We start from the raw sequence: 26,210 nt of genomic DNA, 5'->3' as shown, positions 1-26,210 counted from the left end.
GATGTTAAATAAAAATAAAATAATTTTAAATTACAAAAATACGAGACAATAAATAATTTTTATTGTTTTATTGCTTTACTAAGGGAATGAATATATCAAAAAAAAAAAAAGTAAGTGAATGAAGGAATATAAGAAACATTGTATCCTTCATTAACTTGCACTATATTTTTCTTTAAAATATAATTAAAAATTTTTAAAATACATATACATTATGTTTTTTATTTACAATTTTATGTTATATTTTTATTAATGTTTTATTCACGTTTTTTTTTTTTTTGATGAAAAATGTTTTATGTATTTCGTATAAAAAAAATCTTTGACAACTATTTTTTTATTCTAAAACAAATATATATATATATATATATCATTTGCATCAAATTCATAAAAAGGTCAAACATTTATTCCAAAGTTTGTTCCTTGATATAAGGGTTAGTACGTAGTGGTTATATTTTATTATCACAAAATAATTCCTTCTCACTTTTGCTAAATCCCAAAATAATAATCAAAATATAAAAATCAGTAGTACCAAATTACAAATATTCTTTTCAAACGTATATATGTCACGGCGAAACTGGAGTTGAAAACCCAAAGATCTTATGTTTAAACAGCTGTAAACTCATATAGGGAAAAACAACCATCTTTCTTATATAGTTTGCTACTTTCCTTGTACTATTGTCAGCCCAGCTGTGTAGAGAGAGAAAGAAAGAGAGAGAGAGAGTACTTGGCTTTGATTCAATCTGTTGACTGAGATAAGAGCCGGCATAGGCCGACTATGTAGATAGTGCTATTATCATATGCGTGTGTCGTGTGTGTAAATATATGAAATATATATTTATATATATAATCAGATAATATAAAATGAATGCGCGTTGAACCAATAAACCAATCCAACAAAAGCCATTCTTTCGTGGCAACTAAGTCTAAATACCCTCTCTCTCTCTCTGTCTCTCTCTCTCTCTCTCAATTCTCAAATTCCTAATTGTATGGGCTTGGGCTTTTTCTTATCTTTGATTTTTGATTTTTGAAGTTAAATAAGTCTTTGCATATTTGAATGGAAGGGTGTTTTTGATTTTGATTGCTGAATTCTGAATTGGGTCAGTTTGAATTTCAATAAAAGAGCACCAGAAGTTTGAGTTCTTGGTTTTTATGGTAGTCAATTCTTTGAAAAGTTCGTGGTTTTTGATAAGGTCTTTTTGTTTTTTTGTTTATGAATTGGGTATTGGGAGAAGTTTGAATTACTGAATAAAGATCATATTTTTAGTTGGTTGTAGTTCATGGTTGTTCTTGATTGGTATATGTACTGAACAAAGATCATATTTTTAGTTCTAGGAGAATTGTGTTGGCGAAGGAGTAAAGTATTGTTGTTTGAATGGATTTTAGTGTTTTAGAAAGTTTAGGATTGGTTTCAGGAGGAGAATTGTGTTACTGCTGATAAGGAAGGAATTGCTGGTTCATTGAAATTGGGTGCTAAAGCACAACATGGGGTGCGCTTGTGCTAAAGCTTCTTCGGCTGTTCAAGACAGAGACAGCCAAGAGAGCGCAAAACAGAGATTGGCATCTTTGAGTAGACGAATATCGGATTCACGGGTGAATTCTTCAAGAAGACATGAGGGAGTGTTGAGATACCATGGTGATGAAGTGAAGGCTATGCGCTTTGATAAGAAAGCGAACGCTTCTATGCGAGTTTATGATGATCAGATTGAGAAGAGGAGGAGAGAGAGGAGTGAAGCCTCTGTTATGGAACACCCCTGCGTGGGAAGGGTACCAAAGGCTACACAGGGAGAGCAGGTTGCAGCAGGCTGGCCGGCTTGGCTTTCTAACGCGGCGGGGGAAGCTATCAAGGGATGGCTACCGCGGAGCGCAACTACTTTTGAGAAGTTAGAAAAGGTATGTTCCATGCTTTAACCAATGATCAATTTAAATTCATGTTTAAAGTTTGACTGTTGGTACTGCTTAGTGAATACTCTTGCAATATTTGCAGGAAATTAATATGTCCAAATAATCTATTATTTTTATCCTTGAATTAGTTTTTTTGCTTGAATTAATTTTGTTATGCGACCTGATTGTGAATTTACATTCGTGTTCTAAAGTTTGACTGGTGGTATTGGCAAGTGAATACTCTTACAATTGAAATTAATATATCCAATTTCATTGATGTGAGATTAGTTAAATTACAGCTTTGGGGATTTTTGATTGAATGTGAAAATTATAGTTCACTGTTTATTTCACACTTTGTTTTTTAGAAGTGTGTGGTTTCTTGCAGTAGATGAGTATAATCAGGTTGTCAGTCAAGATATTGTGTGAACAATCCGCCAACCCACCCGTGAAGATGAATGGACTATAACTTGTGTTTGTACTTTTTAGGATGTTGAAAGTTCATGCCATTTACTGAACCTAAATTCTTTAAATAGTTTTGGAGGGAGGGTGTGTGTAAATTACTGGTCTCCATGTTGATATTATCATTCCTGCTTTGGTTTAACATGGTGACATCATCTTCTTTCTGCAGATTGGCCAAGGAACTTATAGTAATGTTTACAAGGCTCGAGATGTAACTCATAATAAAATTGTTGCTTTGAAAAAAGTACGATTTGATAATCTTGATTGTGAGAGTGTCAAGTTTATGGCAAGGGAAATCATCATTTTGCGGAGGCTTGATCATCGGAATATAATAAAGCTGGAAGGCTTAATCACATCACAGATGTCTCGCAGTTTATACCTTGTTTTTGAGTATATGGAGCATGATCTTACAGGGCTTGCATCACATCCTGGCATAAAATTCTCAGAACCACAGGTATTTGTTATAATGTTTTTTAGGTTCTACCAGACTTCTGATTAATTTGGTATCTCATTGTTGAGATTGTTACATACAAAAGGTCATCTCTGGATGCAATGTATATCTTTCTTAGCCTTTTCTGAAATCAATTATCTGGAGGAAATCTTGGTGCAGCATTTTCCTTAATTCTGCCTAATACTATTGTGTTTGCTATGATGCCAAAATTCTAAAATTATGCTTATTTTTATGTCAGGTTAAATGTTACATGCAACAACTTTTAAGTGGTCTTGATCATTGTCATAGTCGGGGTATCCTGCATCGTGACATAAAGGGCTCAAATCTTCTTATTGACAATAATGGCATTTTGAAGATTGCAGATTTTGGCTTAGCTACTTCTTATGATCCTCATCACAGTGTTCCACTGACAAGTCGAGTGGTCACTCTTTGGTATCGACCACCAGAACTTTTACTTGGAGCATCCCACTATGGAGTTGCAGTGGATTTATGGAGTTCTGGTTGCATTCTGGGGGAATTATATTCTGGCAAGCCCATCTTGCCAGGAAAAACAGAGGTACCATTTCTAGGAATTTGTTTTCACAAAATTCTTGCAATTGATGCCTTTTACTACCCACTGGATCAAATTATTTTTAAGGTATGTGCATGCATACTTATCATAAAATGCAGAAACATGAAAAAAAAAAAAAAAAAAAAAAGGGAAGAAAAGATCCCATCCTTATGCTGCTAACAAATTTGACCAAATTCATATATTGGGGTTGTTTGAAGATTGGATTTACATGTAAATGAACTCATCCCATATGGTCTGTTGCTAGGCAATCCTAGTTCTCAATATGTTCCATTTAAGTCTTGGTCAATTTCTGAATTGTAATAGACATTGTCAAGTTTCAACCCATCATTTACAAATTACTGTTGTCATTGCTGTTGTTACCAGTGTTATTTGTTGGGGGTCTTCATTGCCTGAATTTGATACAACTTATTTTTTTCCTGGTGCTTCACAATGTTTCCTGTGTGACACTTTATGGTTTAATTGAATCCCTCTTTTCTCCTCCTATGATAACTTCAGACATACATATTCTCTTGCAAATGTGTAGAAATGGGTGTTTCCAGTTTTCTTACATTAGCATGTTGGTATCATATATAATTGGTGCCTTACATGTGTATGTTGGTGGTTGAGCTTTTTATATTTATACCTTGTAGGTTGAGCAGTTGCATAAGATTTTTAAGCTCTGTGGTTCACCTTCAGAGGATTATTGGCGAAAATTGAAGTTACCACATTCAACATACTTCAGGCCACCACAGTCTTATAGACGATGTGTTGCTGAAACAATGAAAGATTTTCCGGCTGCTGCAGTGGGGCTTCTTGAGACCTTACTTTCTGTAGATCCTGCACATAGAGGAACTGCTGCTTTGGCTCTCAAGAGTGAGGTATGTAGGTTTTATGCCTCTGAGAAATGCAGTAAATAAATAATTTAGTTGACATTGAATCCTTTATGATCTGAAACATGTTTCTTCACATCCTTCTTTATAATACACTCAGTGGCAGTGTTTTGGATTGCCAATTTATATGATTCTCCTATATTTTTAATTTTTTTTACTTCCTAAAATTCGTACTTTGTTTTTCCTTCTCACTGCCAAAAGACAGTTTTCTCCCTCTCCACCAGTATCTTAAAGACCTGAAATTGATTAAGAGAATAAGATAAAAGCTGGAAGAGAGGTCGGCTTGAAGAATACAGAGAAGGGGAGAAACTGACACTAACATGATAACTACATTGAAAGCAACTTCTGAGGATACAAAATATTAAAAACAGAAAAAAGAAAGCAAGAAAAGATAATAGAAAAGATTAAAAAAAAAAAAAAAAAAAGGGAAAAACCTTTCACCATTTATGACCACCCTACCTACCCCTATCCTAATAAGATTCTAATCCTATCATCTAGAAAAATGAGATTATTTTCTGGGGAGTGTAGACTGCATATGGACCATTTAGTGTTTATAGATGCTTCTAGGTGGCTGACTATTAGATCCATTTTTGTAATCAATAATTCACGTTCTCTAAAAACGGTTATTGCTATTTCTTTTATTCACAATAGTGGTTGTAATATCTCCCTCAAAACACCCAGGAATATTGGGAAAAAAGTGCTGCTAATGTGATCATCCTAATTGCAGACGGTATATCTGATGTTTTAGATTGACCCCTTAGTCTGGAGATATCTATATGAGAATCAGTGAATAACATCCAAATAAATGTTAACCTTTTTTACATCCTCAGAATATAGAAACCTGAGGGGTTTGAAACAATTGATGTAACAACACTGGATCAGCTCTAGAACCTTTGTTAACATAGTGTATTATTGATTGTTGCAAGCAACCATCTTTCCACTGCAGATAGGGGACCACCTTTGGGACCTCATGCCGGTTACTGGCTACAGAGTTCAGATTAACATTACTCAGATACTCTAATGATGAACCTAAGGGGCTTATAAATGATAACTGAAATATCCATTTGATGGTCCAGGTTTTGAAGTTCCAACTAGATATCAAATATATGGTTTCTTTATTAGTGAAAAGGTAGTTGTGGAATAGAGAAGGGTTTTTATTTTGAAGGACCACTTGCCCTCAATTTTCATTTATGCTAGCATCTAATTTGATTTAAACTGCTGTCCCTACAAGTGCAGTCTAATTATTTTCAATGATTACCAATACATAATATCTGAGTTAATATTTTTATGAGCTGCTTGCTGCATTTCTACTAATGTGAGGCCTTTGATATTTATTAGCTTCTTTAATTAGTAATTATTTTACAGTTCTTTACAACAAAACCTCTTGCTTGTGATCCTTCAACTTTGCCCAAATATCCTCCTTGCAAAGAGATTGATGCTAAAGTGCGGGATGAAGCTAGAAGGTACATGTTATAGGTTCATGCTCTTTCATGTGAGAATACAAGATGATAATTTAACTGCTTTATTTTGTGTAAAACTAGAAACTCACATTGTGTAATGTAATAACTTCAATCCTTAGAAGCAACATGATGTCCCATTTTGCTTATCAGCGCTTTCAAATTTTGGTTTGCCCAAATGATTTGTTGGTCTTATTCCATTCAATTTTCATAAATATTCTTTATGGTTTCTGCATCAGTTGATGTCTTGATTTGTGTCAAAGGGAGGCTTATTTGTTATCTAAGAGGTGGTGTTCATAATTTTTAACCTTTTCATTCCTTCATATGCAGGGAGCGGAAAGTTGATCTAGAAAGGAGAGGACAAAATGAATCTCGTGCATCAAATTCCAACATGCAGTCAGTCATGTCAATGCAGGTAACTAGAAATAGGGTCTAAAACCATTCCCTTGGCATTAATTACAGCCCTGGTTGAAATCAAAGTAAAAATTTTGAAGTTCCATTGGAGGACCCATATATGATACTTGAATTTGGTTTGAGTTTATTTTTAGCTACACATGCCTGTGCACACATTTTGGTCTGGGTTTTAAATGTGAGAACTTCTGAAATTTTGATAACTGCCCCATATGCATACATCTTGCTGATGTGTTATTGCCAAGGTTGAAAATTTTGTTTTAAGTTTGTTGTACCAACTGATGTTAGCCAATCAACTTATTGTATTTTGGAATTTACATTTTCTCATTAATGGTAATTTTGATATATACTGATTTACATTTTTTTTTTTGAGGATAAATGGCAGAATATATACTGATTTACTTGAGAGTTAATCAAGGCACAGATCACTGATTAGTGTTTTGAGCTTGCTGATTTCATCACCTTCCCCATGCTAGTTAAGCGTGTTGATTTTCTAAGTTAGAACAAGAAAATTCTTTGGTATTTGTCTGATGCCAGCATGAAGAAATTAATGTACTTTGCTCTGAGTTATTTTTTGTGCATCAACTAGAAATTGTGGGGGGTGGGGGTATAGCTTCCTCCATAAGTGGCTTGGGTGTAATTTATGTTCAAGTTTCGATATTCTTTAAAATAAAGAATTGCTTTTGTGAACATTTAGTGAATGTCTACAAATATAAAGTCTATCTTTTAGACTGCTACTGCTTTTGTCTTTTAGTTCTTTCTAACGTCACGTGCTTTCTGATTACAGAGAAGACAAAACCAAACCAGTTTGAAAAGCCAAAGTGAAGTGTTCAACCCTCGTCGTGAGGGAGCTGTTTCTGGTCTCTTAGTTGCTCCACCTAAAGAGCCGCGAGCTGTTAAAGAAGTTAGAGCAGACTACTCGGAGCGTCTTCGTAAGAGGTTTTCCCAATCGGGGCCACTGGCTGATGGGCCTGAATGGACAAAGTCTGGGAAGAAACTTGATGATCTACAAGCTGTTTCAACAGCTATTGACTTATCAAAATTATCTGATTTGGTAGCAACCAGGACTCTGTTATCTGAAGGTCACCAAGAAAAAATTGGTCCTTCACAGTCACAGAAAACAGAACAACTGGGCAGGTTTTTGGGTTCAGTTAATGAATTGCAGTCCAAAAGAAAGCAGGACCAAAATTGTTACACACAGATGGTTGGAGATTTCCCTCAGATAGAAGATGGAAAGGCATCTGCTAAAGAATCATCTCTGGTTAGTCATTTATAATGATTTTTTCTATTCTTATTTCTGATTACATGTCACTGTTGCTAAGCAACATTTTTGTCAGCATAGATAACTGATTTTCATTCCATCCAACACAATTTAAATGTTTTCCAAATAATGCTATGTGTTCTCTTTTCTTTTATTTTGCATCATTCCATTCATTCTTTGATTTGTGGTCAGCTTACAAGCCTTATGGCCTCAAGTGAAGATTGCAGGCATGCCCATATGTGTTGTCTAATAATTTATATCAATAAGCTTTCATACTTTTCTGGTCAACTTATGATTTTCTTCTGCTTATGTGTTTTCTGTTTTGGTCGTGCTCTAGTTAGTGTTCACTGTTCATGCATCTCAAAGCCAGTGTGGTTATCTAACTCGATGCCTTTTCTTTTGTTCTTTCAGCATGGTCATGGGCATAAGGGAAACAAGATCTATGTCTCTGGTCCGTTACTGAACTCATCAAACAATGTGGATAAGATGCTAAAAGATCATGATCGCAAGATCCAGGAATTTTCCCGACGTGCAAGACTTGACAAGACAAGAGCTGAGAAAGTTCATCCTCATGGGAAGCAAGTAACTGCTAATTAAAATGTCATATTGAATCCAGAGGTGGATAAATCAGCAATGGCATCCAACATTGTCATGGATACACAGCTAAGGTCTTTGTAATTATATTACCTCATGCGTAGGGATGTTTTTATAAAAAAATTATTCTTTAAATTTTATTTTAATTCGACTCCTTTTACCATAGTAGCACCAGCCATTGTTTCTGAAAGCTTCTCTTTTAAGTGCTACCCGACATAGTCGAGGTGTTTGGAGGGTGTTGAAATGATTACGTTGTATTTTGTTTAGTACTACAGAATATGGCCGCCATTTCTTTCCTTCTGTTCTTATTTTTTGTTAGTATGGGATGCTTGGCTCCCCTACCTCTCTTCGTCAAAAAATTTTTGGGTAATAAGATACTCTTCTTTTTATTTGCTTTTCTTTTCACAATTACAATAAACCTTTTTATTTGTATAGAAAATAGGGTCTTCTAGCCAAAACAAGGTAAGAAAGAAAGAAGATAAGAAAAGAAGATGAGGACATCTTAAGATTTGAACAACCAGCCGTACTTTTTGTTTAATGTGTATTACTTTGGTAGTATACCCTCACAAGAGAAGCTATTCATCCCAACAATAAAAGCTACTAAAAGCATCAAATGGTTGTGAAAGAGGTTTATCATTTTGCTGTTTTTACAAAGCAATTTTATGGCAGAATGATCCATGCGTAGACCATGCAAATAGACTTTGGTCAAAATTATTAATTTTTTTTTTTTTGCTAGAATTGAAAAAAATCATTATTGGTCAGGTTTTGTCAGCTATTCTTATTTACCAACATGATCAATAACAATGTAAAGTCTCTGATTTTTCAGCCCAGTAGGGTTAATATCAATAAAGTTGTGAAGGAGGAAGACCAAATGAAAATTGTATGCTCTTCTAACTGAATGAGAAATTGGGTTCAAGAAGAATAAGTAAACGAGAACCGTATGCTCTTCCACTTTCTCCATACAAGCTTTAAATGGATGAACCATTAGATAAGATTATTGTTTCAAATTTGAATACAATGTCAATGAATCATGTTAAATTTCATTTCCTCCCTCTCGCAGTTGGTTTGGAATTTTTGGAAAACGTCTTTGTCGCATATATAATTGTCAAAGTTTGTGTACAAGCTAATTGCTAACATTTCATGCCGTTATTATTATTATTATTATTATTTTGCTGAAAACAAAATTAATTAATGCGCCATCTTCGTCAAGTTTGAATATGGTGCAAGCACATAATTATCTCTTTTTTATCTTATTTGACAATGTCAACACATCGATACGGACTTTAGAAGAAATAAATAGTCTAATACATGGACAGAAATCTGAAACCCAATATTTTGTGACAAGTGAGGACAGAGCACTTTGGAACAAACAATGAAATATATATATATATATATACACACACACTAGTTGGAGAATGTCCTATTTTGTAGGTATTTTAAGTATAGTTAGAGATATATTTTAACCGGATTATCCTCAAATTTTTTCCTAGTACATAAGGTTTAAAGGTATTTCTGAACCACATAAAAGTTCAATTCAAAGAAAGAAATCTTCTTATATATATACTAAACTCATCACGCGTGCTTTGTACTTGTAATAATGTTTTTATTTTATATATATTTGTTTTTATTTTTATTTTATTTTTTTGGTTTAGTGTTATAATGCTTAAAAGTGATATATATATAAATAACCATGTGTATTTTTTTTTTAAAAAAGAAGGAGATAAGGTAACATGGAATAATGTCTAAAAATAAGATAGAGAACCGTAATAAGTTGAAATCCAATGGAACATTTGACTTTATTGATTGTGATAAAAATTGTGATAAGTAAAAAAAATTTGAGATTTAAACAAAAGAAAGATGATATACGTTAATGTGGATGAATGGAGATTTGTGATAACGGTATAGAATTTGGATAACAAAAATTAATGTTTTAAAGAATTTTTTTTTTAAAAAAAAAAAACCATAGAAATTTTGGGATAAGAATGAGTAGCTTTTACTTATTACGTGAGGTTTTTTTTTTTTTTTTTTTTAAAGGAAAAGTAAATTTTTTTAATAATATTTTTATAAAGATAATTGAAGTATTTAAATTCAAATAAATAACAAAACAGATAAGAATCAGACATTTGAATACAAATCGGTGGTGAGCAATTTTTTTTTTCTTTGTACGTGAGATAGTATTACTATTTTAACTTTTTTTGCTTTTTTTTTTTTTTTTTGTAGGAAAAAAAAAATTAAACTAAAGGGTATGTTATTTTAAAATTTGTATGAGAATATTTTGGCATGCTAAAAGTTGAAGACGAAACAGGGGAATCTTTTTTATAAATAGTGTATATATGTGTGTATATATGTATATAATTATATAATTTGATAGGTACAATAAGAGAGAGAGAATTGAATCCTATACCTGTTCGTTAAAAATGCTAAGAGGTGTTAGTAGAGCCACAAAGTTCTTGGCAGCAACAAACAACTAATTTATTTATGTTGTTAATCTTTTTCTGGATGAATAAGTAAGATATTATTAAGCACAAGCACAAATACAAGAGAGTCAAAAGTCAAAACTGTACAAGGAGAAAAACTCAACTATCTCTTTACATTATTTAAACTTTGAAACATGAAAGCTCCACAAACTACACAAAACCTTGTTTTGATAGGTACACTTTAAAGTATTTACAACTGCTAATCTTTTAATTAACCTTCCACTTGATCTCTTGAAAAATGCTCACTTCAGACCTTTTGGTACCATTGAGAATAGTCTAGCATTTCTTTGAGTCCACAGGTGACAGATTGTAGCAGTCCAGGCTAGCCTCCATATTATTGCACGAATCACCACACCCCCCCCAACCACCCCCCACCCCCCCCAATTGACAGATATCATTTCATGAATTCCTTCTTGGTTATTAAACAAAATCTTCAATTTGGTACCAAAATCTCTCTCTCTATTTTTTTTTTTTTTTTCGGTTACTCTACACCAAAGTCTCCTTGATATAGAACTAAATTGTAAATGGGGGGAAAAAAAGACGAAGGCTTTGTTTTGTGGTTATGTATTAGGAGTGCGTTTGAATAAGTTTTACTGATTGCTTACTTACTGAAAATACGGTAGAAAATAAGAGTTTTTTGTTTTTTTGTTTGTTTACTTTTTTTTGGTGGGTGTAGGACATGCCAAAATAAGCTCAAAAAGACTAAAAATCCAACTCTTTTGGGGCTTGTTAAATGCACTCCCAAATGTGTTTCGGCTTCTGAAATGCAGAAGTTGTTGTATTGCATTTGGTAAAACAATACGACTAAAGCACAATACACATGCAATCACAGAGCAACAAAGCCCACTCAAATGAGAGAAAATTTGCTGAATCAAGTATGTAGTTTGTGTTGGATATTTTTATAAAAAATATTATATTTATTTTAATACTCGTTTATGTGTACCAATTATCTCTTAATGTCAGATACGTTCATTACTAAATTTTGAAATTTAAATATAATTCAAAATTTGAATAGCTTTTGTCGATAGTTTTAATCAAGAAATTTATGAACATTAATGTGATATTAATGCCATAATTACCAGCATATTTAGTTTTATTATAAATATATACTTTCCATTCTAAACATTTTGTATTCAAACATTCTTATTTGAATATGACATAATAACGTCATATATGAAAGATATTTCAGTACTTAAATGTACAGTTATTATTGAATTATTTTATATTATAATAAGTTACCATATAAGCGTTTACTATTTGATTTAAGGAAAGTAAAAAACAAATGGCAATATTTATGCATATTTGAATTGTATTACATGGTTTGGCTTTTAATTTTCAGCCACTTTATGGGACATTTAATGTCATAGCATCATGATCCTCTCTTTTCTTGTTCTCAATGTACAAAAGTCCGACAAAGACAACCTCTTAGTCTTGATATCCGGTCTATATTATATTTATTATATATATATATATATATTAATTTCAATAACTTTATGACCATTTAATTGATATCAAACCCTTTTGATTCTTTGGCTAAGGACAAGTTATAGGTCCGGCTATATATATATATATATATATATGGAAAGAAATAAAAATAGAAACGCACATTATTTTTGAATTACAAAGCTGAAAACTTTTCAAAAATAATTTTTTATTGTCCTAAACACTTACTATCTATTGCTTTTTATTACTCACAAAATATTCTATCTTTAATCTTTTACAAAATTTTCTGAGAAAAGAAATTACTATAAAGAGCTTATATCCTACGAGTAGTGTAGGCTCGCAAGGATAATCAGCAAAGGTGGCTGGGCTGTTGTATCTTGGGGGCAATGTGTAGAAATTATTTGTCTAACTACATCGAATGTATCGTAAATGGCACGATTTGTCTCAAGATAGTGACTTGGTCCACGTCTCATCTTTGCCACCTCTTTTTTGGTAAAATCAAATTGTGTAATTTTCAAGAAAAATTCAGGTATTGCCCCTCTTTTATTTCCAACAGTTTGCCAACTACCCCTTTAAATCTAAGTTTTTTCATTTTCCTGAAATACAACCTTTCTAGATGAGTAAAGAAAATTTTATTTTTTATATATATATATATATATATTAATTTCAATAACTTTATGACCATTTAATTGATATCAAACTCTTTTGATTCTTTGGCTAAGGACAAGTTATAGGTCCGGCTATATATATATATATATATATATGGAAAGAAATAAAAATAGAAACGCACATTATTTTTGAATTACAAAGCTAAAAACTTTTCAAAAATAATTTTTTATTGTCCTAAACACTTACTATCTATTGCTTTTTATTACTCACAAAATATTCTATCTTTAATCTTTTACAAAATTTTCTGAGAAAAGAAATTACTATAAAGAGCTTATATCCTACGAGTAGTGTAGGCTCGCAAGGATAATCAGCAAAGGTGGCTGGGCTGTTGTATCTTGAGGGCAATGTGTAGAAATTATTTGTCTAACTACATCGAATGTACCGTAAATGGCACGATTTGTCTCAAGATAGTGACTTAGTTCACGTCTCATCTTTGCCACCTCTTTTTTGGTAAAATCAAATTGTGTAATTTTTAAGAAAAATTCAGGTATTGCCCCTCTTTTATTTCCAACAGTTTGCCAACTACCCCTTTAAATCTAAGTTTTTTCATTTTCCTGAAATACAACCTTTCTAGATGAGTAAAGAAAATTTTATTTTATGTTTCATTTCCCCCTCATTCTTGGTCAAAACAATGGAGAGACAAGCAGTCTAGAAATGAATGCTGCAATAACTAATTCATTTGACCAATATATATAATTGCATGGTTTGGATAACCGTAGGAGACCAACATTCAGAAAGTCAAAGGATGAATATAATTCTACAATTTAGACAAATTTTGAATTGAATCCAAATATCAAATAATCTATATTACAGTGTCCATTGCTATGCACCTTAAATCCAAAAATATGTTTAATCCTTTAAATTCAACTTCATCTTAATAACAGCAAGCATCTCAAGATTCTTAAACCAGCATATTTATGTGAACTACTGATAGTAATTAAGCTTTAAAGAGCAATACAGCAGTCCGCTTGAAATAACCAGGTTTCTGGAGAGATTAACAGAACTGTTGAATTGCAATTTGTCAGAGTCATCATGAGAAATCATCAAAATTGTCATCGACCTACTTGGATATCTGAGCTAGATTTTGTAGCAGACCAAGAAATTTCATCAAATGTAGGGTGTCCTATGCCACCAAGGTTCTGATCAAAATTAGACCACATTGCAATTGTTTCAAGTCTACCAAGTAAATTCACCTCCATTACATCCCTTTCAGACTCAGTGCCCTCATTTCCTCCCTCCAATACCTTCACAACTTGTGTCATTGTAGGCCTAGCACGAGGGTCTGGATATGCACATAACAAACCCAAATGAAGTACCCTCTCAACTTCCTCAATGCTAAAACTACCATTGGACCTTAACCTCTCATCAAGACCCAAATGCAATTCCCCTCTCTCCATTAGCCTCCATACGCAATCAACCAAGTCTGGCTTCCCTTCTTCAATGGGTCTTTTTCCACACACCACTTCAAGAGCCAATACCCCAAAACCAAACACATCAGTTTGAGTTGAGGCTCGACCAGTTCGAACCACTTCCGGTGCCATGTACCCCACTGTCCCAACCACTCGGGTTGTGTTAGCCAATTGCCCATGATGGTGCATTCGGGCTAATCCAAAATCCCCAAGCCTTGCATTCATATCCTTGTCAAGTAACACATTGCTCGCCTTAATGTCCCTATGCAAGACTTTAGCTTCCCAACCATCATGCAAATACAAAATTCCAGAAGCCACATCTTTCAAAACTTGCATCCTTTCCTGCCAATTCAACATTACACTCTCATCACACTCGAAAATCCTCTTATCTAAACTTCCATGTTCCATATAATCATAGACCAAAATCAATGTGCAGTTCTCATTTTTGCACCAACCTCTCAACCCCACCAAATTCCTATGCTTCAATCTCCCCAAGCTTGAAACTTCAGCTAGAAACTCACTCATCCCATATTCACTCTCGAGAGAGATTCTCTTCACTGCAACTTCTACTCCTTGCAAAGTCCCTTTATATACCTTCCCATGCCCTCCAAGCCCAATCACATTCTCCTCAGAAAAGCCCTTCGTTGCTGCATAAATATCTTGGTAACTAATCCTATGTGGCCAATACTCCGTTTCCCAATCTTCAAGCCCTTCCCTTTCCTCCCCACTTTTCCTCCTATACAAAATAACATATATCAAAACCCCACACCCCAGTACGAAAAGACTACTAACACTAACTCCTACAATAAACCCTTTTGATCGAAAAACTGACCCTTTTGGAGTCACAAACGAAGGCAAATTGGTTGTCACCAAAGCATCCCCAATCGAAAAATTTGAATTACTAAAGCTCCAAGCCAATATCTTATGACTTTCAACCAATTGTCCAGTTGCTGCGCAAAACCCTGTATACATTTCATCCAAAAGAACACTAGAGAGATTAACAAACTCACTTATCAAAGCCCTCCGAGGCCTTTCCATGCCTACAAGAGCCATAGTAACATTAATACGCGAATCCAAAAAGTCAATCCACGCTTGATAGTTTTCCCCATTATTAAGCTTCAATACCTCAAACTTCTCATTCTCATTCTCTCCTCTCCAAAACCCTGCTTCATATGAAGTAAAAGACGTAAGCGAGTTCACGTCTACACCAACATGATTCTCATTGATATCATTAAATTCTTGATTCTTAAAGACATCGAACTCGATAGCCAAGACATGATTATCGGTTTTACCATCATTGGTTAAGTTGAAAAGGCCCAGATGCTGACTTGAGCTTGTACCGTTTATACCTGTAGAGGGTGTAAGTATAAAGGCGAAGCCATGGCCGGGGAGGGAGTTCTTGACATGTGCAATGGAGAAAATGAAGGAGGTTGAGAAGGAGAAGAGAGAGGAAGATTTTGTGGATGTTGTGGGGATTTTGGAAGGGTATAAAGCACGACCTATGGAAAAGGAGGTTTCATCAGTAACGCCGAGAATGGAGGATTGGATGGTGGCATTGCCAAAGAGGAGGAGATTGGTGGAATTGAAGTTGGTATTGAAGATGAACTCAGTGCCTGAAGTACTTGAGCTGAGGATTACAAGTGTTATGGTGATCAGGACGAGAGGGAGAGTAGGCAAAGACATTAGAGAGAGAGACAGAGAGATACGGCAGTGGTTATGGAGAAGATCTTTCAAAAGCATGCTAAAATATTCTTGTACATTGTGCTGAAAATATTGTACCTATTTCCTAACTCGTAAAAACCTTCAAAGAAATCAACGTTCTTGAATCAACATTAACTTATCTAATGTATAATAATCCGGTTGAACACGTATATTGAACATTGAACTTCACTTTCTAATTCTGAGAATTTTCCTCTTTGGTTATAAATGATGTGAATAGAGATGGTCAAAAAAGCAACTTCTTGTTTGCGTGGACCATATCGTATAAAATTATTGGTGTTTCGGCCGACAAGAAAAGTCCACATAGTTTGGCCATGTCCTGTGCAATTAGATAGTCAAGTTGTCCTTTAACTCTTCTTATCTGTAGCCGAGATTGATTTGTTTCATTCTCATCGGAAACAGTTGTCATTGTTTGTAGCGCTTCATTGGAAAATCTTAAGACAAATTTTTACGTATCTAAATTCTTTTGATGGTGTAACTAAACCAAGCATTAAAAAGGGTAAAAAAGAAGAAGAAAAGTGATACTAGCAGATTTAGATTTTGCTTAGAACAATGTTCAGTCAAAAGATTTGGGTCTATCTAACCATCACAGTAAAGCAGAAAATTTGATTCATGGTTTGGATACCAACATAATATTTTGAAATGTTGCACGGACACGCGAAATTTGGCCAAGTACCCGTGTCGGACACGGGTACTGGTAAGACACGCCCAGAAACGGTACCCGACGCGCACCAGAGAGAATTTTTTTTTTTTTTTTTTTTTTTTTTTTTTTTTTTTTTTTTTTCTGGGTACTGCCCGGACACGGTTAGGCCGCGCTGGGTACGTCACAGATACGGCAGAGGGGAAAGAAAAAAAAAGCATATTCAGCCTCCCTCCTTCTCTTATTTGAGTTTTCCCTCTCAGCCGTAGATCGTCGTAGATCAGTGAATATGGATGAGCGGCGGCACAGAGCTCGTTGCCTCTTTGGCAGGGTCCATGGCGAGAGAGAGAGAGTCGAGAGAATTCTAGGCCTCTTTTTGGGTTTAAACTTTAAACTGGTCTGGGGATATTTTTGCAGTGGGCTTGGCTTGACTTAGGCTAAATTTCAGTTTGGGCTTTAGTGTGAATAGGCACCAAAATAGGTTGGCTTGCTGGCTCATGTGTATATAGCCCACTTTAAATCCAAAAATAAATCTACTAAATAAAAATACCCAAACCGAAAATCAAAATTTCCTAACTAAGAAAAAACAAAAGCCCAGGAGCACATAGATATTTACAAAAGTACTCCGAACCTCCTTTAAATCACACAAATAATTAATTTTAGATATGTTTTCAAGCATTTTTTGTTGTCAAATTTTTTTTTTAGAGACTTTCAATTTATAACGTCTAGATGATACTTTTTATTATCAAATTAAGATACCAATTGGTTTTTGATGAAAGCTGAGATTGAACCCCAAATTTCTTATTCAACTATTAAAGACTTTATCAGTTGAGCTAAATTCGTTTGAGAGTAATATTTGTTTGAAAGTGCAATTGTCAAGGGTAAGAAAGGACCTTCCCCAAAATTCAACTGTAAAAGTCGACTGTCTGGATTTTGGAATTGCTACACCTATATTTAAACGTGTCTCAACAATGTTGGCACGTCTGTGTGCATAAATTGTCTCTCAATTCTCAAATTTAGAGGCTCAAAACTTCGATCAGAACTTTCTATATGTTTCCAAACGATATTGATCAATGTGGCATCTTTTTAGAGTGCTTAGAACTAATCAACTGCCTTTACTGTCAGTAAAAGAATAGCAGCTCTCACTCAAAGAGACATTTTGAGTTGAAGCAGCTTTATCCTATTTATAATTTGATTCTCGTAAGATTAAAGATATAGAAGTATTTTGGTTTGAGCTTGTCACTTAAGTTACACCCATATAGTAGCACTGCCCTTAACTTTAAAACTAAAAGACTTTTCTTCACCAATATAAAAGATTTTTCCTCATATACAATATATATGATTAATTACATGAACGAACATAAGATTATATGGTCATCTAGCGGAGTCGCGCTTGGTTGCAATTGGGTGAATTGATACCATTACTTAAATTATCAGCCCAAGACTTATTCCATGTTCAATACAACCAACTTTCAATTTTGAACAACATCAATTTAAAAATTTTAGAACATTGACAAGTTTGTTTGTTTGTTTGTTTGTTTGTTTGTTTTTTTTTTTTTGTTAAGAAATTTGACAAGTTTGTTATGATGATTAGAACTAGGGTTGTAAATGAACCGAGCTGTTCATAAACAGTTTAAGCTTGACTCGATAACTAGGTCTATTTATATTTGTTTTTCTATAAGCCTAGGTTTGGTAATAAGCTTAATTTAGGTTTCGAAAAATAAAACCCTAAGGCCTAAGCTTTATAAGTACCTAAACTACATTATTGTACTCATTTTGGGACCCATAATTAGGCCTTCATCTACTCCTTCACCTTATTTGTTTAATGAATTTACTAAATATATATATATATATATATTAAAAAGAAAGAGAAGAGGATGTTATTCCATCTCTCACCTTTGGGTCTAAAACCCAAGGTATAAGGGAGGAGATGATTAGAGACCCATCCCTTGTGAGTACAAAATTTACTTGTCTAGACAAAATCCCATGGAATGAGAGACTAAAAAAAAATAATAATAATAAGGATAAATTCTTCTTAAATTGAACATAAAATGAAAGTGTTTTTGGATAAACTTTCAAGAATAGAGTATACCATTAGTCCATTACATGGAAATTAAACGGTTGTAGAAGGGGATATCTTATTTGAGGATGGACCATGTTGAATAGCTTCTTGTCCTCTAAAACCCTTCAATTGAAGGAGTTGCATTTTGGAATTTTTAAAAAGAAAGAGTGAAAGAGAAGTTTTTTTGTTTATATTTTAGGCTAAAATGCAAAATTGACCTTCTAAATTTTTTCAGATTTCATTTTAGTCTTCTAACTTTATTTTCTTTCATTTCAATCCTCTAACTTTTAAGTTTAATCAATTAAGGCATTTTCATCAACTTTTGTTATATGTTGTGGTTATTTTTTCAAATTTTTTAAATTAAAAAAATTTCAATTAATGATTGAAAAATATTTTCTAGATTTTATTTTTCAAAAAATTTTAACAAAAGTTGATGAAAATGCCTTAATTGAATAAATCTGAAACTTAGAAGACTGAAATGAAAAAAAAGCAAAATTAGAAAACTGAAATGAAATCTAGAGAAACTTATAAGGTCAGTTTTGCATTTTATCTTATATTTTATTAACACAGTGGCCAAGTTTACAATTTTAGGGTTGGTTTGGATGGAGGGGGGAAGGAAGGGAGTAGAGTAAAGTTGGTAAAAATAAGCTAATTTTAGGCTAAATTTACTTTACTTTAGTCTCCCTCAATTCAAATGGGTAGTACATGCAACAATTACAATCTTACAATGATTTTAAAACCAAAGACACAACATCAAGCACCAGTGGTCTAGTGGTAGAATAGTACCCTGCCACGGTACAGACCCGGGTTCGATTCCCGGCTGGTGCAATTTTGATTTTCCTTTTTTGTTTTTTTAAAAATGTTTTTTATGTTCTCCCTTGCTTGGAATATTAATGTTGCCATCAAACTATAATCTAGCAAAGCCTAACAGGGCTGCTGAACATTGCAGACCTTTCTGGAATTCCCGAACATTTTCATGAAGATTTGAACAATGAATTTAATTAGCTCATTCACATTTTGTGAAGGACTCTTGTTCATAGTATCTTGCGCTCAACGTTCTTTCATGGCTTGTTTGAGTCATGTATCCTTTATTGAGTGCACATTATGTCATGTTAACCTTTTATATATTCATAAGAATTTGGAGAAAACAAGTTTGTGACAGCACGAAGATGGAAGGAGCAGAAGACTATATCAACGCTGAAACACATACTGCTCAAGGAAATCAACTAGCTAGGATGCTTGCTGCTGCTCCAAATTTTCTCTCTTGAGATGTATTACTGGAAGATCTTATCTGAAATGACATTTTTTTTTTCACCTAGTGGACTTCAAATCAATCTGTCTGTAAAAGTTAATTATTTTTACATATTTTATTCTTATCTCCAAAATATTCTCTCATTTTTAACCTTGCAACTTTTCATTTCCTTTATCTTTCATCTTTACCAATTTTTTCTTCTTTAAATAATTTGACAGTTACAATATGAGTGGACGAATTTGAATCCTATATGTATATTTGTTAAAAACATCATATGTATGTATTAGTTGAGAGATAAAACTCTTAACATCTCTACCAAATTAATACCAAAGTCACCTTATTAAGGATGACAAAATACCTATAACCTATCCTACTTCTGCCTCGAGTGAGTTTTCTAGCCCTAAAGAAGGGATGGCGCTCCCCTAATCTGACCTTGCCTCACCCTGCCAGCCTTGCAGCCATAATTTATTTGAGCTCCTCTCCTTGCTTGTGGCGGGCATATCAAATGTTTAGGCAAGCCAAATAGGTGTATAGCCTTTGCAAATTTGGGGGAGATTTAGAGAGGCAACCCACAACTGCAATGAATATGTTGAACAATTGCTTTTAATTCTTATTTACCTTTTTCTTTCTTTGGTGAAGAGGAAAAATTAACTTTTACCTTTGCAGTTTTTTGGTGTGAATGAAAATATGACTTCTATTTGGGTGTTTGAGCGAGATGAAAATTCTGTCTTGAGACTACCACGAGGGATCTAACTCAATCTAGTATTGAAGGGTTAAGGGTTTGATAACCAAGGCATAACAATGAAGTAATCATAGTTTGACGATTACTAAGTTAATATAGTAATTGAATATAGAATCAAGATAAAACAATCAAGGTAAAATTAAAATCCACAAAGCTTACTCCAAGAGAAGGAAAAAAAAAAACAACTTAAGGATATGCAAATAAAATAAAATGAGGCTGCATTAAATTAAATAGGAATAATTACAGAATATTAAAGCATTGGTAGTTTGGTACAACTACATTTGAGGCTAAATGTACACTAAAAGAGGAAATTACAATGATAGACAAATAGAGTTCGATTAAATTGGTTTTGAAGATCGAAAAAGGTTAAATGGGATTTTATCTAAGAAGAATTTTTTAGTGGTGAAACACAAAAGATTTGAAATATCCGGAGTAGAGATCCCAATTGAGTTTTTATTAATTCTTAAAGAGGTGTCATACTATTGTATTTGTTGTGAACTCATTTTCTGGATAAATTTGATAAGATAATATTGTATTGATTTTAAATGGATTTATTTGGAGTTGGTTTGTGATTTTTCCCTTTAAAGTTGAAAGGGTTTTTCATAGAAACATATGTATTCTTGTGTGTAGTTGATTTACTTATGGTTTAACAATTTTAGTTAAATATTTTTTTTATTTTTTATTTTTAAAGTCTGGTTAAAATGATTTATTTAAGTTTATTAATTCATGTTAAGACTAGTTTGTAGCTAACAGGATACATGTTTCTGTTGAACTACCTGGATGATTATAATTGTATGTAATGCATTTTATGGCTTAATTTGATGTCATTCTACTTTTGGAATCCTGAATAGCTTGAATTTCATCAACCATGGTTGTTTAGTCATGGCTTGTGCTGGAACCATAAGTGTGATCATAACTGCGGGGTGGGTTTGGCAAGTCTAGTCAAGTAGCATTATTTTATTGTTGCGACTTCATTGTCATCTCTTCATGACAGTAATCACTTAGTGATAGATCGATTTTAAATTTTTCTTTGGGTAGGGAGTGCTTTAACTTTATCTGCATATTGCATTGATTTTTATTTGTAAAAATCTATCCTCATAAAAGTCTCAATTTGTTGATTAATCTGTGTAAAAAAAGAAAAAGAAAAAAAAGAACAAGTAAATATTACTTTTTTGACACTTTTCATTGAAGATGGATGTAAAAAATATGTACAAACTAATAAAGCATTCACATTCTCTTATATACTTTTGGGTTTATCTTCTGGTGATCTCTTACTTTTGGATGGATGTACTTTTGTTTTTGCCCAACTCTTCCTCATGAGCAGTTGTGCTTTAAATTATGCTTATATCACTTTCCTGTAAAATTATTTCATGCTAAATATTTTATTGTTGATGATGTATGCTTTCCTTGGTTAAATAATTTAATGGGATAGACTAATATGTAATTCATATCCTGCTATGGATTCACCAACAATTTACCAATGTCATAATAGTCAAACACTACATAGAAGCCATGATTCATCCAGAACGCTCAATCAAGAATAAAATTATTTGCAATATAGCAGATACGATCAGAACATATGGATGATTACACTCTTTAACACCTCAGACCACCGAATAGTATTGGACCCCCTTTTTACTAGACAGTTCGATAGGTTAAGGACAAGGTACTTGCATGAACAGTAGTTATATTATTTGACTTTTCAGCACATTAGTGGGTCCCGTATATTGTTTACGGGACCCACAAATCTCACTTTTCAACAACTTTTTTATTAAAAATGGGTCCCATAGTACTATTCATACATTTAAAAATTATTTTGCTACAGTATTTTCTGTTTTCAGTTTCTGCAAAATAAATTCTATCCAAACGGAACCTAAAAGATATAGAGTTGTTCGAGGAAGCCGGTTGAAGCTTCTTGATAAAATAATAGTAATTTCCACATTAATGAGATTCACTTGCTTGGCACAATCACATTTATTGATGAATGACTGGCCTGAACAGTGCTAAAGACCCAAAAGTTTTTCTTTGTCATGAAAGCAGGGAAGTAAGAGTCTGATGGGATAAGGAACCCACCAGCTATGCAGAGACAGTACATTCTAGAGGAGAAGGTAGGGGAGATATAGGAGGATTTTGATGTCATTCTACTTTTGGAATCCTGAATAGCTTGAATTTCATCAACCATGGTTGTTTAGTCATGGCTTGTGCTGGAACCATAAGTGTGATCATAACTGCGGGGTGGGTTTGGCAAGTCTAGTCAAGTAGCATTATTTTATTGTTGCGACTTCATTGTCATCTCTTCATGACAGTAATCACTTAGTGATAGATCGATTTTAAATTTTTCTTTGGGTAGGGAGTGCTTTAACTTTATCTGCATATTGCATTGATTTTTATTTGTAAAAATCTATCCTCATAAAAGTCTCAATTTGTTGATTAATCTGTGTAAAAAAAGAAAAAGAAAAAAAAGAACAAGTAAATATTACTTTTTTGACACTTTTCATTGAAGATGGATGTAAAAAATATGTACAAACTAATAAAGCATTCACATTCTCTTATATACTTTTGGGTTTATCTTCTGGTGATCTCTTACTTTTGGATGGATGTACTTTTGTTTTTGCCCAACTCTTCCTCATGAGCAGTTGTGCTTTAAATTATGCTTATATCACTTTCCTGTAAAATTATTTCATGCTAAATATTTTATTGTTGATGATGTATGCTTTCCTTGGTTAAATAATTTAATGGGATAGACTAATATGTAATTCATATCCTGCTATGGATTCACCAACAATTTACCAATGTCATAATAGTCAAACACTACATAGAAGCCATGATTCATCCAGAACGCTCAATCAAGAATAAAATTATTTGCAATATAGCAGATACGATCAGAACATATGGATGATTACACTCTTTAACACCTCAGACCACCGAATAGTATTGGACCCCCTTTTTACTAGACAGTTCGATAGGTTAAGGACAAGGTACTTGCATGAACAGTAGTTATATTATTTGACTTTTCAGCACATTAGTGGGTCCCGTATATTGTTTACGGGACCCACAAATCTCACTTTTCAACAACTTTTTTATTAAAAATGGGTCCCATAGTACTATTCATACATTTAAAAATTATTTTGCTACAGTATTTTCTGTTTTCAGTTTCTGCAAAATAAATTCTATCCAAACGGAACCTAAAAGATATAGAGTTGTTCGAGGAAGCCGGTTGAAGCTTCTTGATAAAATAATAGTAATTTCCACATTAATGAGATTCACTTGCTTGGCACAATCACATTTATTGATGAATGACTGGCCTGAACAGTGCTAAAGACCCAAAAGTTTTTCTTTGTCATGAAAGCAGGGAAGTAAGAGTCTGATGGGATAAGGAACCCACCAGCTATGCAGAGACAGTACATTCTAGAGGAGAAGGTAGGGGAGATATAGGAGGAAGCAAAGCACATAGAGAGGGGGACACAGAAAAAAATATTAGGAAGAGAATTAGAGAGAGAAAAGTACAAACCAGAGAGAGCCTTTCAAGAGCATGTTCTTGAGAGATTATTTGTAAATGTGTATTGGATTTTCTTTTACATCAATAACATAAGCCTTTTGTCTTAATTCAACCATGTTCAGTTCTTGTTTAGATCTCCCGTTGTAAAACCTTAGTAACCCTCCTCAATCAAATTAATTAATATTGTGACGTAGAGAGTCTTAATCCCTTTTTTGACATAGTATTGATTCTAAATGGATTTATTTGGAGTTGGCTTGTGATTTTTGTTAGGTTTTAGACCCCTGAACAAACAATATTTAACCAAATTTTAAGGTTAAGTTGTTAATTAGATTAATTATGCAAGTCTTAGATTAAAAATAAATCAAACATATCATGTAGTGATAAACTAAATAACACAAGATATGATGACTCAAAAAAACCAATGAAACAAACTAATCTCAAGGTAAAAAACCTAGGGGGGTGGAGGTACGATCCCAAGAAGACAATATACTATCAAATAGAAGTTTACAATCAAGAATATTTAATTCGTAGTAAACTTAACCAGAGTTATCAAACTTAACTTTGAATCCCACCGACTTATTTGATATGGATATGTTCCAATATGAACTTCTAGTTTACGCTTTGATTTTCAGTACACTTGATATCTAAAGCTTTGAATCATATAGATCTCTGGTTTATGACTCCAAGACCACCTATGAAGATTTAGATTCAGGCATTCAGCACCTTTGATAACTGGTTTGCAGTAGCTTCAGGGCTATTGGTTCTAATAGTATGTAGATTGATTTTCAGTTGTAACTATGAAAGGAGAAGACACATAACCTTTTAGATCTCAAAAGAGCAACTCCAAAGTTTTCTCAGGTTTTATTTAAATTTTTTTTTTTATATGTTTAGTGAATTTGATTTGAAACACTAATCATTTGATGGGCCAATGGACTGTTGGGCCTTAATTTAAATTCTGCAGATTCGCAGTTCAATCAATTGAAGCACAATCTTTATCAGTTGAAATTGTTATATTTCGAATTCCTAAACCAGTAGGTTTCTTGTTATTGTATTCTTGCTTGCAACACCTTGAGTATTATCTAATCAATTCTATAAACTCTATTATCTATACCTAAATAAATTTATGTTCATGGTTTGTTAATTGTTTTGAATTTTTAGAACCTAACAATTTTTCCCTTTAAAGTTGAAAGGGTTTTACACAGAAACATTGGTATTCTTGTGTCTAGTTGATTTACTTATGGTTTAACAATTTTAGTTAAATATTTTTTTGAGCCTGGTTAAAATTATTTATTTAAGTTTTTTAATTCATGTAAGACTAGTTTGTAGCTAACAGGATACATGTTTCTGTTGAACTACCTGGATGATTATAATTGTATGTAATGCATTATGGCTTATTTTGATGTCATTCTACGGTTGGAATCCTGAATATTTTGATTTCAACCTTGGTTATTTAGGCATGGCTTGTGCTGGACCCATAAGTGTGATCATAACTGCAGGGTGGGTTTGGCAAGTCTAGTCAAGTAGCATTATTTTATTGTTGGGATTTCATTGTCATCTCTTCATGACAGTAATTACTTAGTGTAGATCTTTTTAAAATTTTTCTTTAGGTAGGGAGTGCTTTAACTTTATCTTCATATTGCATTGATTTTTATTTATAAAAATCTATCCTCATAAAAATCTCAATTTGTTGATTAATCTGTTTAAAAAAAAAAAACTAGTGAAAACTACTTTTTTGACACTTTTCATTGAAGCTGGATGTAAAAAATATGTATAAACTAATAAAGCATTCACATTCTCTTATATACTTTTGGGTTTATCTTCCGGTGATCTCTTACTTTCGGATGGATGTACTTTTGTTTTATAAAAGCCCAACTCTTCCCCATGAGTAGTTGTGCTTTAAATTATTCTTGTGTCACTTTCATGTAAAATTATTTCATGCTAAATATTTTATTATTGTTGATGTATGCTTTCCTTGGTTACATAATTTAATGGGATAGATTAATATGTAATTCATACCCTGCTATGGACTCACCAATAATTTACCAATGTCATATTAGTCAAACGCTACATAGAAGCCTTGATGCATCCAGAAAGCTCAGACAAGAATAAAATTATTTTAGCAATATAGATATGTTCAGAACATAGGAAATAGGCTAAGCAGTGTTTTAGACATTCAGAGAAATTTTTCTATGGACAGAGGTCCTACTAATTAAGATCAAAATCTTTAATCCTCATGTATTTCCCAATGTAAATATCCTTAGCTTATAGCCTTAAAATGAGATTTTTATATCCTTAATCCTTCCTGTATGACATATATCTAGAATATCTCTCTGAAAGAATATATACT

At 33.2% G+C, this 26,210-nt stretch overlaps 2 protein-coding genes and 1 non-coding gene across 3 annotated transcripts; 2 read left to right on the top strand and 1 right to left on the bottom strand.

Moving 5' to 3' along the window:
- The first annotated feature begins 691 nt into the window (after window positions 1-691).
- On the top strand, window positions 692-8,340 carry LOC112022698 (probable serine/threonine-protein kinase At1g54610). Its single transcript, XM_024055319.2, has 8 exons — window positions 692-1,887; window positions 2,507-2,791; window positions 3,027-3,344; window positions 3,989-4,216; window positions 5,594-5,691; window positions 6,016-6,100; window positions 6,884-7,357; window positions 7,769-8,340. Exons 1-8 carry the CDS (start codon window positions 1,480-1,482, stop codon window positions 7,952-7,954), a joined length of 2,082 nt encoding a protein of 693 aa, XP_023911087.1. The 5' UTR covers window positions 692-1,479; the 3' UTR covers window positions 7,955-8,340.
- Window positions 8,341-13,295: 4,955 nt separating this feature from the next.
- LOC112022703 (probable L-type lectin-domain containing receptor kinase VII.2) lies at window positions 13,296-16,918 on the bottom strand. Its single transcript, XM_024055323.2, has one exon. It carries the CDS (start codon window positions 15,687-15,689, stop codon window positions 13,593-13,595), a length of 2,097 nt encoding a protein of 698 aa, XP_023911091.2. The 5' UTR covers window positions 15,690-16,918; the 3' UTR covers window positions 13,296-13,592.
- Window positions 16,919-19,127: 2,209 nt separating this feature from the next.
- Window positions 19,128-19,198, top strand: TRNAG-GCC (transfer RNA glycine (anticodon GCC)). Its single transcript has one exon. It is a non-coding gene; the product is annotated as a tRNA-Gly (tRNA).
- The last annotated feature ends 7,012 nt before the right edge of the window (window positions 19,199-26,210 follow it).

This window comes from Quercus suber, unplaced genomic scaffold (genome assembly GCF_002906115.3).
Source record: "Quercus suber isolate HL8 unplaced genomic scaffold, Cork oak 2.0 scaffold_184, whole genome shotgun sequence".
Lineage (NCBI taxonomy): Eukaryota > Viridiplantae > Streptophyta > Magnoliopsida > Fagales > Fagaceae > Quercus > Quercus suber.
The sequence above is the reverse complement of the archived record's forward strand: the minus strand, read 5'-3'. Positions and strand labels throughout refer to the sequence as shown.